General features: G+C 37.5%; 1 protein-coding gene across 1 annotated transcript in view; it reads right to left on the bottom strand.

Annotated features, from left to right (window-relative positions):
* Positions 1 to 2,444: 2,444 nt before the first annotated feature.
* LOC148309001 (uncharacterized) overlaps positions 2,445 to 16,790 on the bottom strand; it is a 30,004-nt gene continuing 15,658 nt past the window's right edge. Inside the window, exons 11-18 of the mRNA XM_088260758.1 lie at positions 16,135 to 16,461; positions 14,420 to 14,634; positions 12,196 to 12,280; positions 8,742 to 8,930; positions 7,105 to 7,305; positions 5,698 to 5,782; positions 4,571 to 4,860; positions 2,445 to 3,579 (exon numbers count right to left, since the gene is read on the bottom strand). Coding sequence (XP_088116884.1) covers positions 2,683 to 3,579; positions 4,571 to 4,860; positions 5,698 to 5,782; positions 7,105 to 7,305; positions 8,742 to 8,930; positions 12,196 to 12,280; positions 14,420 to 14,634; positions 16,135 to 16,461 — 2,289 coding nt within the window. The 3' untranslated portion in view covers positions 2,445 to 2,682. The remainder of the gene's footprint in view (positions 3,580 to 4,570; positions 4,861 to 5,697; positions 5,783 to 7,104; positions 7,306 to 8,741; positions 8,931 to 12,195; positions 12,281 to 14,419; positions 14,635 to 16,134; positions 16,462 to 16,790) is intronic.

Below are 16,790 nucleotides of genomic sequence, written 5' to 3'. Positions count from 1 at the left end.
ATGTCAACAATAAAATAATTCTTACAATCAATTTTTTTTTAAAAAGCGATACATATATAATTTTGCATGAGAGTAAACATTGACAATTGACTTTACATGTCGCTCACTCCTTTCAAGAACGTCATAAATCAAAAAACTTAATTTTTCAGGAGAACGTTTTTTAAGTTTTAAAATATATTACATTGTATTAAAAATAAATATCAAGCCAGTTATTGAACTTTTTACTTTGCAACAGATCTTTTTAGGTAAAAAACCTGAAGGTTTTTTCTCCATCTGTAAAATATTTAGTACATTTTAAAAATAATTAAAGAATACCTTTTCTTCAAAATGCAAAAACCACATTTTCTGCCCTGTAGCGGGTAAATACTAAGTTTAAAATATGCCTCTTTTGCTGGGATAAAGTATATTTTCTGGACATTCCAAAAACATGCACAACTAAAAATTGACGATTTTTGATTTATGACGTTCTTGAAAGGAGTGAGCGATGTATGTAGCTGAGCATTATTACATATAGCGTGAAAAATAATGTACATATTTATAGTTTTTAAAAACAATTATCAATAAATTTAACTTAAATGATTACTTAATTACCTTGATTTTAAAGTGTATTTGAAAATATTTAATAATTTGAACACACTGATTAAATTAAATAAAACTCTGAATAAAACATGAAATTTACTTCTAAAATTTCAAATAAAAACAACTAAGTTATAAATGGTTACATGCTGTTATTTTTTTAAATGATCAAGGATGATCTGGGCCACTGGCCTGCATAATATGAGATCTATACATATTTCAATAAAGAATATCTAAGTACAGATATTGATATAGCAGCGTTTGTATATTCAAGAAGGTTCCGAGTTCAACATATAAATATTATTTAACCTTTTAACCGCGTTCACTTTGTTCCTGAGAGACGCCTGTGCGCGGCGGTATTTTGCCGGTTTTTAAATGATTACTTTTATCATGTATTTAATTAAGAAACGATTTATTTTCCTAAACAAAAACGTTCAATGGGATTCATCGTGCCTTTTTGGTACTCTATAATACACTCGTGTCACATTATTCTTGAAATATATCGTAATATAAACAAATAAGATCGTAAGATAAATAAATCAAAGCACGCATCGTGTGTCACTCTTACCCACTGGCGATGCGTAGCGTCGAGAGTGAGACAGATATAGGGCATGATTATGGCGCGGACTAATTACCGACCGCCAGAAAAATCAGGGATCTGTTCTTTTATTTATCCTTGTGATGTTACAAATTATTAGTCAGATATTTCAACAGATGTCATAAGGCCAAGGATTGACGTATTATTTTATCCAAAGTTCCACACCATGAAAAAATCCCTCCAAGTTGAACTGAGGTTCGAAACTTGGAGTAAAGTAAAAACACAAACGGTTATGTCAGCCGCGTACAGGGAATGTTTTGTAAAAACACATACGGTTATGCGAGCCGCGTGGATCCGGTTAAGAACTAAGTATGTTATTTAATCTTAAAATACAAGAGTCAAGTTAAAAAATTTTGGCAATAGATAATAAACTGGTTTTTACAATAATAAACTGATGTTTCTAATGATAAAATATTTTTTTGAAGGCATTTAAACTTTCTACTAAATAAAATAGCCAGAAAGTAAATACCAAGAATTTTTTACACAGTTTAAATCATATTTAGATATTTTAGGAAGACTTCAATCAAAGAAAGTGAATTGGACATGGTGACTTATTTTTTGAATACTCTAATTCTTGTCAACTGATGTATTTTTATTCTATATATTGACGATATCAATATTTTTTTTGTATACACATTGAAAAAATAATAACACCATTTAGTTTTGGTGGACATTATGACTTATATTATCTGATAGGCCAGTAAGCGTTACATATTTAGATTTAAAATGTTTATAAAAAATTCAACAAATTTACAGAATTTGAATCCGGATTTTGCATATACAAGTTACTATTTAGGTAAGTACTTATTAGATAGACATATTTGTAACATGTAAAATGTGAAATTACATATCGTGGGTATACTGGCAAAAAACGTTGACTCCAAAAACCCGGTTTGAATAATCTCTTTTATTTAAAGCTTTTAGCCCGAATAAAATACCCGCTATTAAACTTAAAGTTGAATCAACTTTTAAAATTACATACATATGACAATACTTAGTGTATTTTTCCAGTTTATAGAACATTGAAGACTTTATAATACTACATCATTAAGTGAAAATTGCATATTTTCGAGTTAATGTTTTGTTGCCAGTAACCCACGATATGTTATTGTATAGTTATGATTGTATCCTAATTTTCATCTTATCTATGCCAAATGGTCTAAAGGATGCTATATTGGACCGATACAGTTTTATATTAATGAAACAAAGGTAAGGTGTTTACATTCTAGAAGATAATCAAGGATTACATATATTTTTTTTTATCATACACTTTTTTTTGCATTGATTCTGCAGAGGATCAAACCTGTGACCTCGCAGTCAGATGTGCTCGACACTATACTTTGGAGGAAAATCCATCGAATATACATAAGACATGCGATAGAAAAAGCATGTGAGAGATAATAGAATATTCAGATCTTCAGTTGAGGATTGTTTATCAGCCGATATCCGCCGATGAAGCGACGCCTTCATCAAGCGATGATTGTGAGCTTTCATCCTTCCCGGCTAATTCACCAGTATTTTAAAATATTGTCGCAGAGTTCCAGGTTGAATACGGGCGAAAGGTGCTTTTGATAATCGATGGTCTCGTTGGTGCAGAAGATGGCAGAGGCCACGTCGATAACGCGGCCGTTGTTGGCCACCTGCGAGAACACTCGCTCCAACTCCGCCATACTCAGCTCGTGGTCGATCCAGAACATGGTGGCTCGGTTCACGCAATCCGTCCACACCGCCGAATTGGGAGGCAACACTTCTAGAATGGATTTCACGACTACGGAGGCCTTTTCGCATATACTCCCCGGTGCCAATTCCCTCTCTCTATCTGCGCAAAAATCCTCGCCTGCCAGATAACGAGATTCATCGCATTGACAACTTAAAGCGCCGGTTTCCACCTCCTTATAACTGCTATCGAGAAGATTTCTACTCAGCTTTTTAATATTTTCCAGCAATATTTTTTCTGCTACTGTTTTGCGATTCTTATAATCTAGAGGATCGGTAGACGAGTGTCGAGTGAACGGAGCTATGTCGGGGTCGGAAGACTGCGATAAGAGGGAATTCAACTGGAGACTGAGCGCTTCCGCGTGATCTTTCCTCAGGTTGGCGAGCTGAGAACGGAGATGAATATCTACAAGAGGCGTGTCGTCATCTACAAATTGATGTAAATCCAACAGCACGTCGTGGGCCCAGAGAGAGTTTCTGAAGTCTCGTAAAGAGCTCAGCGGGTTGGATGGTCGGTTGGAGATGGTACCGACGGTGCCGGAGTACGCGGCCTCCATGAAGTTGTTGGGAAGACTGAATTGTCGGAACGACCTTTGTGCGGCCGGTCGAGGATTGGGAAGCCTCAAGATCCGTTTGGTATTTCTCATTTTGACGACGCGTATAGGTCCTTTGATAGTCGTATCCTGAAACTGAAGGAAAAATGCATTGTAATTTTAACATTTAGCGCTAAAAAATCTGAACGTAATAATTTTATAATAGAAATCAGTAACACATCTTGAAACATACAAATTGCTCACTCCTTTCAAGAACGTCATAAATCAAAAATCGACAATTTTCAGTTGTGCGTGTTTTCGGAATGCCCAGAAAATGTACTTTATCTCAGCAAAAGCGGCATATTTTTGATTTAATATTTACCCCCTACAGGGCAGAAAAAATTGTTTTGCATTTTGAAGAAAAGGTTTTGTTTAATAATTTTTTTAAATATACTAAATATTTTTCAAATGGTGAAAGAACCTTCAGGCTTTACCTAAAAAGATCTGTTGCGCAGTTAAAAGTTCAATAAGTGGCTTGATATTTCTTTTTAATGCATTGTATTATATTTTTAAACTTTAAAAACGTTCTCCTGATAAATCAAGTTTTTTGATTTATGACGTTCTTGAAAGGAGTGAGCGAAATGCGCAGTCTTTTTTAATAAGATGAAATTTTTACTTTGCTACATATTAGTATTAATTTTAAATCAAACACAGATGTTTTTGAGTCTAAACTAAGTTGTATTTTATTAACAAAAACACATAAAAAATTGCATTTTTTGACCAAGTGCATTTCTTACAAAACATGATCATTGACTATTTCATATCTTACTAGCTTAATATTGCCCTGAAAAACATCCCAAAGGATTTTAAACTTGGAAGTATAATATATTGACTTAGTAAAAATGACTAACTGCATTGATGTTTATTTTCTTGCCAAGCAAAAGTGACTTAAATGAACATTTTACCTTTTGTTAGTTGGTCACTTTCTCCTGTATGACTACGGTATTATCGCTACAGAGGATATGTCTCCCTAATATTCATTATGAGCTCTTACTGGGATCATTATCTGTATAACTATAAAAAAACTGATGATAAAAGGAAGAGAAAGTGAGCAGGTGAAGGTGAGGAGTTGATTTTTCAGACTAACCTGCTGATAGGAGTTTCCCGCGATGTGGAGTTTGCCTTGCGAGTTCAAGTAAATAGTGAAATCCCCCCCGCAAGCAACGTCCGCGACGAAGGAGGCGCTGCTCTCAGCTTGCTTCACTTCTAGTTTGCGACCCAACAGGTCCGGTTTGTACTGCTTGTACTGCTGGAAGGAGGCCTGACCCGTCGGGATACTGATCATTATATCCTTGGGAGGAGAGCCCTTTTCATCCGCGGGTTTTGCTGGTAATTCTACACGGACGGGATATGGTATTTCTTTTTGATCTCCGGTACCTGAAACCATAACAATAAAAAAGATTTCATTTACTGATTCGGCTGTCACTTTGTGGAAATCTATCCATTTAAGTTTTACTTAGTAAATACCACTATTTCTCAAAATCTATTGTGTTTGAAAATGATGCGGAATGCATCGAAACACGTGTCACAATACATTTTAAGAAATAGTGGTATGTATTTACTAAGTAAAACTTAAATTAAAAATTATAAAAAAGAACTAGTGTAGTTGAACCAAACAATTATTTATCTAGCTTTGCCAACAGGTTCAACTTTATAAAAATTTGGGTTTTTAAAAATAACTTGTAATTATTAAGTATTTCATAGAATAAAAAAAAAACAACTTTATGGTTATGTATTTTCCAATAGATGGCAAAAACCTATTTTATAACTGAGATTAATTTATTGACTCGATTACCTTCACTAATTTCGAAACATTGAAATATTGGTCAGCTACGTATATATTTTTTCAAATAATGTATATGGGGCCCATATTTCAATAATTTAAATTATAGTACCTACATATACAATAATGATTTATCAGGCAAACAAAAAAATAAAAAGTTCCAATGCTCAAAAATGATCTGTAAGCAGGTTCTCTATTTAAAAAAGTGTTGCCCATCTCTAGTCTATCTGTCTGAATAGGTATTTTTCTATGGTGAATTTTATTTTTACTTCTATGCAAATTCAAAAGTAAGTTGTTCTATTTATTAAAAAAAAATTGAATAAGTAATAAAAAAGCATTAATTCATATAAATTTTACTATCCACACAGTATTTATTATGAATTTAAGGTGAGATAGAAACAATTTGTTATTTAAATAAAATAATAACTCACCTAGCTGTCCATCTAAATTTAGTCCCCAAACGTACAGCGATCCATATTGATCTACCAGACAAGAATGATGCCACCCGCCAGACATCTAAAGAGGAAGGAAACAATCGTACATTTAATAAATAAAATAATATATTTTTTATTTGAACTTTTGGAGCTACGAGAAATCTATTGCCAACAGTGTCTAAAATATGTTTTCAAGCGCCAACATTTATTTAAAAAATATTGATAGATATAGCTGAGGAATGAATAGTGTACTAGAAATCCCTTTTTGCAAATCCAGACTCGCGCGACTGTTTAATTCATTACATATAGACTATTTGTATATATAAAACCCTTATCCGCACCCCAATGGTGCATAGGGCACTGTATCATATAAACGCAGTGTTATCTTGATCGTTTACACATGAAGGAAAGGTGATCAGCCCTCCGCTTCAGGTACCAGTCCATGGTAATATTGAATAAATATTACAGTGAAAAAATCACTTATATTTATTTTACCCCCCTTGGGAATCGAACCCGGGACCTCCAGAACGGTAGCCGAACGTGCTGATCATTACACTACGGAGGCGGACAATATGATAGACGCTAATTATTTAAATTTGTTTAGATTAAGACTTTGCTGAAATTATTTATTAAAAAAAAACAGGTCTTAGTAGCTTCTTCTTTTAATTTATCATTTGTGCCGTATATACTTATTATTAACTTTTTACATTTTAATTTTTCGGTTTTATCCCATCGCCAGCGTTCCGCAGGCGTAAAAAAACACCCGTCTGAAATATGTTAATGGATCATTCCCATGATGGGTTATTATTAGCTAATAATTAATATGAAAAATCACAAGACTATGGGTAACATTCTTATTGAAATCTGTAGAGAACTAAGGGAGATACAAAGGTTTAAACTTTGGATATTTGAATAAAACGAAAAACGGACACCGCTATACGTCATCGGGTGTATTTTGGGGCGTATCCCTTTATAGAGCTGTAATAGTAGTACATAGTGTGGATTCGTTTCTGCGATGTCATTTGTTACCAACTTACGAAAACAACATTTTATGTAGGCGAATTTTGCAAAAGAAAATGATGAATGAAAATATTGATTATATCAGCTGTTATAAACACACAATCTTTTATAGGCTGAGTATGTTAAATTAGATATTCCTCCCGAGTGATAATACGGCTGTCCAATAAGTTTGGACAGCCGTATTATCACTCGGGAGTAGAGTAGTAGAGTCGGGGACACAGTAAGGGACATTTTTTTATAGTTGTTTTATTTTGCATTTTTGGACTAAGTAGATTCTACTTAGTCCAATAATGCAAAAAAAACGTACTACAAAAAATGTCCATTACTGTGTTTTGAGTTTGGACAGCCAAATACCCTATTATTAGTTTTGCATTATGGACAAACCTTGATAATTTTTCCTTTGACGTTGGAGGTGTCCACCTTGGTGGGGTAGAGGTGCGGGTTGTCCTCCGCGGCGGGAGGGGAGGGGGGCCCCTCCGCCCCCTCCCGGGCGCCCGCGGCCCCCTTGGAGCGCCGCGCCCCCACGCGCAGACTCTGCGGGCTGGACCCCCACACCCACAGCTCTGACGTCTCGGTGAGCGCCACCTGGAAACCGGGTGTTTCTCAATCAGATATCAAAATCATACAAGATTCAATGTCAGATCAGTATTATATATTAACCTGTTAACCGTATGGGACATACTCACTGCTTTCAAGAACGTCATAAATAAAAAATCGTCGATTTTCAGTTGTGCATGTTTTCCGAATGCCCAGAAAATGTACTATATCCCAGCAAAAGTGGCATATTTTTAACTTAATATGTATTTACCCGCTACAGGGCAGAAAGTGTTGTTTTTGCATTTTGAAGAAAAGGTATTTTTTAAATATACAAAATATTTTTAAAATGGATAAAAACCCTTAAGGTTTTACCTAAAAAGATCTGTTGCACAGTAAAAAGTTCAATAAGTGGCTAGATATTTATTTGTAATACATTGTATTATATTTTTAAACTTTAAAAACGTTCTCCTGAAAAATCAAGTTTTTTGATTTATGACGTTCTTGAAAGGAGTGAGCGATACGTCAAACGTTAACACTATCGGGTACGGGTAGGGCATATGAATACGTCCTTCAAATATATGTTTTCCATATTTATATTTTCCAACAACAAGGGTTATTATTAACATACATGTCTCCATATGAATTTAAGACACGGAAAGAATCAGAATCATTTGGCTATTGAGAGTGGTAAACTTGTTCTGGGTGAGCAGTGACAGTTATGTACTTACACTTACCTACCTATTTTAGTACCATATATTATTTATCGATATTTTTTATATTTCCACCCTTTTTATTCTAGAATACATTTTTTTTAAGTATCCATCGTAATTCGATGTGTCCCTTTTTTTGTTGGAATCCTTTCCACCCGATGGTGCATAGGGCACTGCATTGTATTTACAGTGTTATCTTGATCGTTACTAACATGAAGGCAAGGTGATCACTGCGCTTAAATAAATTATCGCATTAAATAAATATTCTAATGCAAAATCGCTAATATTTATTTTCTCACCCCCCCCAGGAAATGGAATTAAACCCAGGATCTCCACGGTAGTTAAACACGCTAACCATTACACCACGGAGGCGGACATTTTCAGTTTGGAAATATGTTTACTTACAGTATGGAAATATATTTACTTACAATATGGAAATATCTGAAACTTACAAAATGGAAATATGTTTACTTACCGTATGGAAATATCTTTACTTACAGCATGTAAATATCTTTACTTACAGTATGGAAATTTCTTTACTTACAGCATGTAAATATCTTTACTTACAGTATGGAAATATGTTTACTTACAGTATGGAAATATTTTTACTTATAGCATCTAAATATCTTTACTTACAGTATGAAAAAATGTTTACTTACAATATGAAAATATGTTTACTTACAGTATGGAAATATCTTTACTTACAATATGGAAATATGTTTACTTCCGGTATGGAAATATGTTTACTTACAGTATGGAAATATGTTTACTTACAGTATGGAAATATCCCACGGCTATGTGAGTCACGATACTGTTGGCTCCGAGGTTGATTTGGAAGGGGAAGTTGCACTTGTGGCGGTTGGAGTGGCCGATCTGCCCGAAGGCCCCGCTGCCGCACAGGAACACCTTCCCGGACTCCGTCAGCATGGCTGTGTGGCACGCTCCGCAGCCCACCCACTTCACCTGCAATTTATATCATATTGTAATTTTAGACGGATGGTCCCAAGTGATGAACACTGCTGACCTTTTGTCTTTTATAAAATTTTTAATAATTATGTAGATTGCCCAGAGCTTTTATCACTTATCAATTTTTAAATCCTGGTAGCACAGACCAGAAACAAAACTTTATTAAAAATCCATAAAATGCATAGCAAGTCCAAAATGAATTTTTAAATCGAGCCTGCTATATGTGCAATGTAATGCTTAATGAAATAGACACCAATAATGTTTCTTTTAATACGTTTAAGGGAAATATTGTTGATGCCTATTTGACTAGTTGATTATTTTATTTGAAGTATAATATTATATAGTTATTGTAACGGACCAGCTGAGCACACGGCCCTAAAATGGACCGTATTTTTGGATTAAATATATCGCTCACTCCTTTCAAGAACGTCATAAATCAAAAAACTTGATTTTTCAGGAGAACGCTTTTAAAGTTAAAAAATATAATACAATGTATTAAAAATAAATATCAAGCCACTTTTTGAACTTTATACTGTGCAACAGATCTTTTTAGGTAAAACCTGAAGGTTTTTTCTCCATTTGAAAAATATTTAGGATATTTAAAAAAATAATTAAAAAATACCTTTTCTTCAAAATGCAAAAACAACATTTTCTGCCCTGTAGCGGGTAAATATTAAGTTAAAAATATGCCTCTTTTGCTGGGGTATAGTACATTTTCTGGGCATTCCGAAAACATGCACAACAGAAAATTGACGATTTTTTATTTATGACGTTCTTGAAAGGAGTGAGCGATATGTAAACATGTCATAGGGAAATCGATCGAGCACACCGACAACCTCTCGCATCGGTAATCGAATAAAGAATGCGCTAGGCGCGGCGTCTTATACGTACTACGCATGACCTTATCAGGGAAATCGGGCGAGCGTACCGAGAGCCTCTCGCAACGGCAATCAAATAAAGAATGCGCTAGGCGTGGCGCGCGCGGCGTCTTATACGTGGTGCGTATGACCATATTTACGTTGTGGGCGGGGAAATCGGGCGAGCGCAACGATAACCTCTCGCCATGACCACCGAATCCCGAATGCGCTAGGCGCGGCGCGCGCGGCGTTTTCACGTCATATTTACGTATTTACGTGTTATTTACGTTGCGGGCGGTCGGCCTGGCGCAGGTTAGGGTGGGGGGAGAAGATTTCTGTCCCTCGGTCGATTTCGACGGACCGCGCTGGTTATGAGCAAATAAATATCTGTGCCATTGTATGAATAAATCATTCCACTCACACCGAGTTCTTCGTTTCACTTTGATCCTCACCGACCTTTTGCCACTATCTCGACTTCGGAATCTTCTAGGACTTGACCATCGCTACACCCACTGGACTACGAGTCAATTACACGGACCTACAGCTCATAACTTTCGGGATTTACGACCCCGAGAGCGCGGAGCGGAGAAGTCACTGCCACACCTATACACAGTCTAGCGGTGTGTTGGACAGACGCTGTTTGTGCGACACAGTTATACTTATGTGCATGACAGTTTTCTTTTTTTAGATTACTTTTAAGTCAAAACCTGTAATTGGAATTTTATTTTTAAAATTTTATTGTATATTGTTATTTTTCGTAAATATTCTGTTGGTTTTCCAATAAATAAATACATACGAGGAGTCTTATATTGGCTGCCCGCATTCCATCAATATGTCCAACCATTCATTTTAAGTCTAATAATAAATGCATCATTTAAGGTCAGCTATAATTTTGCCTTCGAAATGTGGTGTTGGAGGCGCATGCTCCGAATTCCATGGACAGCTAGACGCACCAATGAGTCCATTCGCCAGGAACTATGCCTGGATGGCTTGACTCTGGCCAATATCTGTACCCGACGGATTCTCCAGTTCTTTGGACTCGTTGCGCGTGGCAACGAGGATAGCCTGGAACGACTAGTTGTGATCGGTAGCCTGGAGGGAAAGAGAGGGAGAGGAAGATACCCTACACGATGGACCGATCAAATTAAGGCAGCAGCAGGCACCTCGGTGGTTGGAGCGCTACGTGCAGCGCAGTCAAGGGATAACTGGAGAAGAGTCATTGCTTCTGCAAGGGTCACAGCCCTCAGCAATGAGGATTAAGACGGAGAAGAGAAGATAATTTTGTTATATGTGTTGATGACTGATGTCAATGTTCAATGTATGAAAATAATGAGTTTTATTCAATTTATTTTTAAACTTTAGGTTTTGTGCTTAATATTATAAGCATAACATATTTTCTTGAATAAAAAATCTTTACACCAGTAAACGTGATTTATATAAAAATTATTGATGTTATATCTATATTATTTTTTGACATCTCATCAAAGATGAAGAAGAATATGGAAGTCTGGGCATTTACGGGGCTGACGACCGTCATAGGCTGGTTTAAGTGATCACTTTACACACGTGTAACATTCACCAATTCTACCCATTATTCACAACCACACTACTATTTGGACACACTCAAAATGTTGTAAATAAATTATCTGGTCAAATTATAAGCTCAATAATAAAAATGAAAATGGTATTTTCTGGCGTTTCTCATGTGTGTGATTATAATCCAGGATTCGGATCTCACATACTAATATAAGAGTTTCTGCTTAATAAAAAGCTTCTTTACATCTCACCAATAGATGTCTCTAGTGAAGTTCTAGTGATTCAAGAACAAGGTTTCGAAATTGGTTCATATATATATAGAACTTCCAAGAATTTGAGTAGTGTGGTTGTCAATAATGGGTAGAATTGGTGAATGTTACACGTGTGTAAAGTGATCACTTAAACCAGCCTATGACGGTCGTCAGCCCCGTAAATGCCCAGATTTCCATATTCTTCTTCATCTTTGATGAGATGTCAAAAAATAATATGAAAATAACTCCTGTAATTTGAGATAATCCAGATTTTGTGAATAAGTATTTGGACACACTCAAAATGTTGATGTTATATCTCATGGGTTTTCTTTGATAGCATCACACAAACTTCATAGTATGTAAGTAAAGTCTCGTGGGCAAAACAAACAAAAAACCCCTGAAAAAAAGTGTGGTTTTAGTGTTTGAATCCAACCACAGATGGCAGTACAAGTGCCATTTTAGAAATAAATGCTACTGGGTTTTAGTTATGAGCGTGGATTGAACATTAATGCCCATACTCCTTTGAGTAAAGCTTTATTTGGATGACCATGTATGGTCATACTCCCAGGCAAGTTTATATTATTATTAAGAACAAATTAGTTAAGAAATAAGAGGTACCTTTTCAGAATCCAATGTAGTAACTTTCATCGGTTTGAAGTGATTGAATATTGAGCCGTGAGCCAACTGGCCGTGAACTCCCCATCTGAAAATAAAACAATAATATTTCAAATTAAGAAGTGCATTCCTTTACGAATTTTATTGTTTTTATTATGAGGTCAAGGGATCTTGCATCCTCCATGTCACTGCGAACACTTTAGGTCTATTGTGACCTCTCTCTGTCATAGCTCAGTGTTCCGCAAAGTGTGTGCCGCGGCACACTGGGGACCATAGTGATTAGTTGGTGTGCCGCGGAAAACATCCTTATAAACGATTGCACTGCAAACACTTTAGGTCTATTGTGACTTCTCTCTGTCATAGCTCAGTATCCCGCAAAGTTAGTGCCACGGCACACTGGTCACCATAGTGATTAGTTGGTGTGCCGCGGAAAACATCCTTATAAACGATTGCACTGCAAACACTTTAGGTCTATTGTGACTTCTCTCTGTCATAGCTCAGTGTCCCGCAAAGTGTGTGCCGCGGCACACTGGTCACCATAGTGATTAGTTGGTGTGCCGCGGAAAACATCCTTATAAACGATTGCTCCAAATTTTGATCGCCTATGCTCTGTTAAACAGGCTTACATTTTGCATTCAACGTATGTAGTATGTTATATATATTTTCGCATTATATTAATTTTTATAATAAATCAATATTAAATAAACTTTGTTTTTTCTTTATTATTTTATTATTAAACCATATCTGCTCCCCAGGTGGAGAATATGGGGTCCACAAAATGTCTCCAGGCTTTTCTGTCGGCTGCCAGCTCCCTTGCATCCTCCCAAGTCAGATCCGCGTCCCGAAGTTCTGACGAGAACTGCCGATGAATTGTCAGCAGTTGTCGTCCTGGGCGGCGCGAACCTGATGCCTTGTAAAAGAGGAAAGCTTGATAGCAGCTCTCGGGAGGCGTGCGGAGTACATGGCCAAGCCAACTGAATCGCCTTTTCTTGATGACAGTTGTGACCAAGATTTGCTGCGTCCTACGCCTCATTCCTCACAAAGTCAAACCACCGCACGCCTAAAATTCTCCGCAGACACCTATTCTCAAAGCTCAGTATACGGCTGCTCTGGGCCCTTGTAAGGTGCCATGTTTCACAGCCGTATAAGAGAACAGGAGCAATGCAGGCATTGTACAGGCCGCATTTGGTCTTCACCGAGTATAAATCCAAGACAGCCTTCGTACTGTTAAATGCGGAACCTGCGAGTCCTAAGCGCACTCCCAGTTCTTTTTGGCAAGGCTGCCATTTTCAGTCACGTACACTCCCAAGTTCTTGAAACTCTCGACCTTTTCAATGAACTGGTTACTCAGCATCAAGGGTAGTTGGGCATCTAGGCATGAGTTGTTGCACAACACACGGGTTTTTGCAACATTTATTGTAAGCCCCATGTGCGTGGAAAACCTATTTACCCTGTCGACGATCAATTGAAGACCCTCAACGGAGTCATCAATTGAAGACCCTCAATGGAGTCCTCTCGGAAGGGATGCGTAGTACATGGCCAAGCCAACTGAATCGCTTTTTCTTGACGACAGTGACCAAGATTTGCTGTGTCCTAATTCACCTATTCTCTAACTAACTAACTAACTAACCATCACTCCGCTTCCCCGCAGAGGTAGGCAGAGAGAATAGAACGCCACACCACTCTGTTTTTGCAAACATTCTTCGCCTCTTCCACGTTCATGCATCTCCTCATACATAACTGCCGATTGTTACGACTCCTAACCTGACCACTTTCAAGTATTTGGCATACCTGATCGTGCCATGTTTTTCTAGGTCTTCCTCTGCTTTTTTTCCCAATTACATTCGCCTCATAAATTTGTTTTACCGTTCTTTCCTCACTCACTCGTTCTACATGTCGAAACCATCTCAACACACCTTTCTTAATTTTATTGATAATGCTTATCTCAGCTTTGCATTCCTTCCTTATTTCACTATTCGAACATCTATCATACATCGTTTTGTCGCACATTCTTCTGAGAGATCGCATTTCGACTGCATTCAGTCTACTTTCATCCTTCTTTTGCCAACTCCATGTTTCACTTCCATACATTAGAGTTGGAACCAGGACTCGTTGTGCACTGCCAGTTTAGCTTCCGCTGATGGGTTTTTATTTGCTATAACTTTTTGTTTTTATTTGCTATCACCTATTCTCAAAGCTTTTAATATACAAAATATAATTAAGTTACCCCCAGGTGTATAATGATCCCTGGTCGGTGATGCAGGCCGAGTGGTACTGGCCGGCAGACACGTGCGTCACCACCTCGTCGGTCCAGGAGAAGCTGTCGTTGTGGCAGTACGCGCCTTTCCCCATACTTCCCACCAACATAAACGTATCCAGGCAGCACAAGACCTCTTTGCCGACTCCCAGCTGACCAAAATGATTATCCCCCAGAGCGTAGACCTGCCAAAAGTGTCACATTTTAATTCTGTGCTTGTAAAAAAGTCAATTACTTTCTACTCATCTACGTATATATTCATTCCAACATAATTTATATTTGAAGCACTAACTTTGTGATTTTCCATTTTATAATTAAAATGTAACTTTGTTTTAAAATCACCATAAATATTTTATTATAACTTAATTATAATGTCTACCGGTTTACAAGCTAACCGCTTATTTATCAAGACACTTTGAATGTAACTTGAAGAAGTGGTTAGCTTCGAAACCGGTAGACATTATAATTAAGTTATAATAAAATATTTATAGTGATTTTAAAACAAAGTTACATTTTAATTATATTCCTTCTAACCCTTATCCGCACCCAATGGTGCATAGGGCACTGCATCATATAAGCGCTCTGCATCATATACGTTATTTTGATTGTTAACATATGAAGGAAAGGTGAACAGCCCTCTGCTTCAAGTGCCAATCCAGGGTCATATTGAATAAATATTATAGTGAAAAAATCACCTATGTTTATTTAACCCCTCCCCTGGGAATCGAACCCTGGGAATTGAATTCAGTACGCTAGCCGAGTGTGCTAACCACTACACTACGGAGGCGGATGTATAATTTTACAAAAAGAAAACGGGAAAAACCTAAAAAGACCTTAAACAGGGTTTTGAGTATGTCCAAATACTTGTTCACAAATCCAGATTATTACCAATTAGGAGTTATTTTTCTTATTATTTTTTGACATCTCAACATAGATGAAGAAGAATATGGAAGTCAGGGTGGTCGTAAGCTCCGTAAATGCCCAGACCTTCATATTCTTCTTCATCTATGTTAAGATGTCAAAAAATAATGATTCAATTTATTTTCAAAATCCATCCATAGCATCTCTGTTATGGTGAGAACTGTTACAATATGTATTTACATTTTTGTTATTCACAATCTTTTGTAGAAACATAATCCTTGTGAATACTAAAAATGTTGTTTTAGATGTGAATTGCATTTATTACTTACCTTAGTTATTATGTACAAAGTTTATAGATCATTAAGTGGATTTTTGTTTCTTCTTACTATGTAATTCAATATGTTTTTATTTGAATCTGTGTTGGGAACAGGAGGGATAATCTAGTGTGGGCCAATCAGGAACTCGTCAGCATTCGCTCATTGCTGGGAGAAAACCACGTTGCACTCCTCAGGAGAAGGCGGACTGTTGACTGTCATCAGCAGACCTTCCGTTCCACTAGAAGAGGGTTCGGCATTTTGTGTCCTAGCTTGATTTATGTTACCAAAGTCCTTCACCATTTTTATCATGGTTAAAATAAGAGAGGGAGAGGAAGATCCCCACACGATGGACCGATCAAATTAAGGCAGCAGCAGGCACCTCGGTGGTTGGAGCGCTACATGCAGCGCAGTCAAGGGATAACTGGAGAAGAGTAATTGCTTCTGCAAGGGTCACAACCCTCAGCAATGAGGGATAAGACGGAGAAGAAAAAAAAAATTGCTAGTTACCCCATTCTCGGTGAGTAGCAGTGTGTGATGTCTTCCGCAAGCTACATGGATGGCTTTTCCCATGATATCCAGGTCGACGTTCATGAAGCCCGCAGCGCCTTCTGTATTCTTGATGCAAGCCCTCCCCTGGTAGGTGAGGCCCCAGTGCGAGTGGCCGCAAGCCAAGCTGATGGGGGGGAACTTGACGCTGCTGCCGCCGTTCTCTGTCACCGCACGTCCCGCAGCTTCCACGGCGGACAGGTTGTGAGGTATAGGGGGAGAGACGCGAGAGTATAATGTTGAAATTATACCTAAGTATGTTCTAATGAGTCTGCGCATTCCGCTCAACTGAAAACATACAATTCAATTAATCATTAGACCATATCCGCTCCCTAGGTGGAGCATACGGATTCCACAAACTGTCTCCAGCTTTTCTGTCCGCTGCCAGCTCCCTTGCATCCTCCCAAGTCAGATCCGCGTCCCGAAGTTCTGACGAGAACTGCCGACGAATTGTCAGCAGTGGTCGTCCTGGGGGGCGCGAACCTGATGCCTTGTAAAAGGGGCGAGCTTGATTAAGGCTCTCGGGAGGCATGCGGAGTACATGGCCAAGCCAACTGAATCGCCTTTTCTTGACAGTTGTGACCAAGATTTGCTGCGTCCTACGCTTTATCTCTTCA

This window comes from Brachycentrus maculatus, unplaced genomic scaffold, assembly GCF_059751285.1.
Source record: "Brachycentrus maculatus isolate JH-2025_06_01 unplaced genomic scaffold, ASM5975128v1 h1tg000142l, whole genome shotgun sequence".
NCBI classification, from domain to species: domain Eukaryota; kingdom Metazoa; phylum Arthropoda; class Insecta; order Trichoptera; family Brachycentridae; genus Brachycentrus; species Brachycentrus maculatus.
Note: the sequence above shows the minus strand (reverse complement) of the source record. Positions and strands in the feature narration are given on the sequence as shown.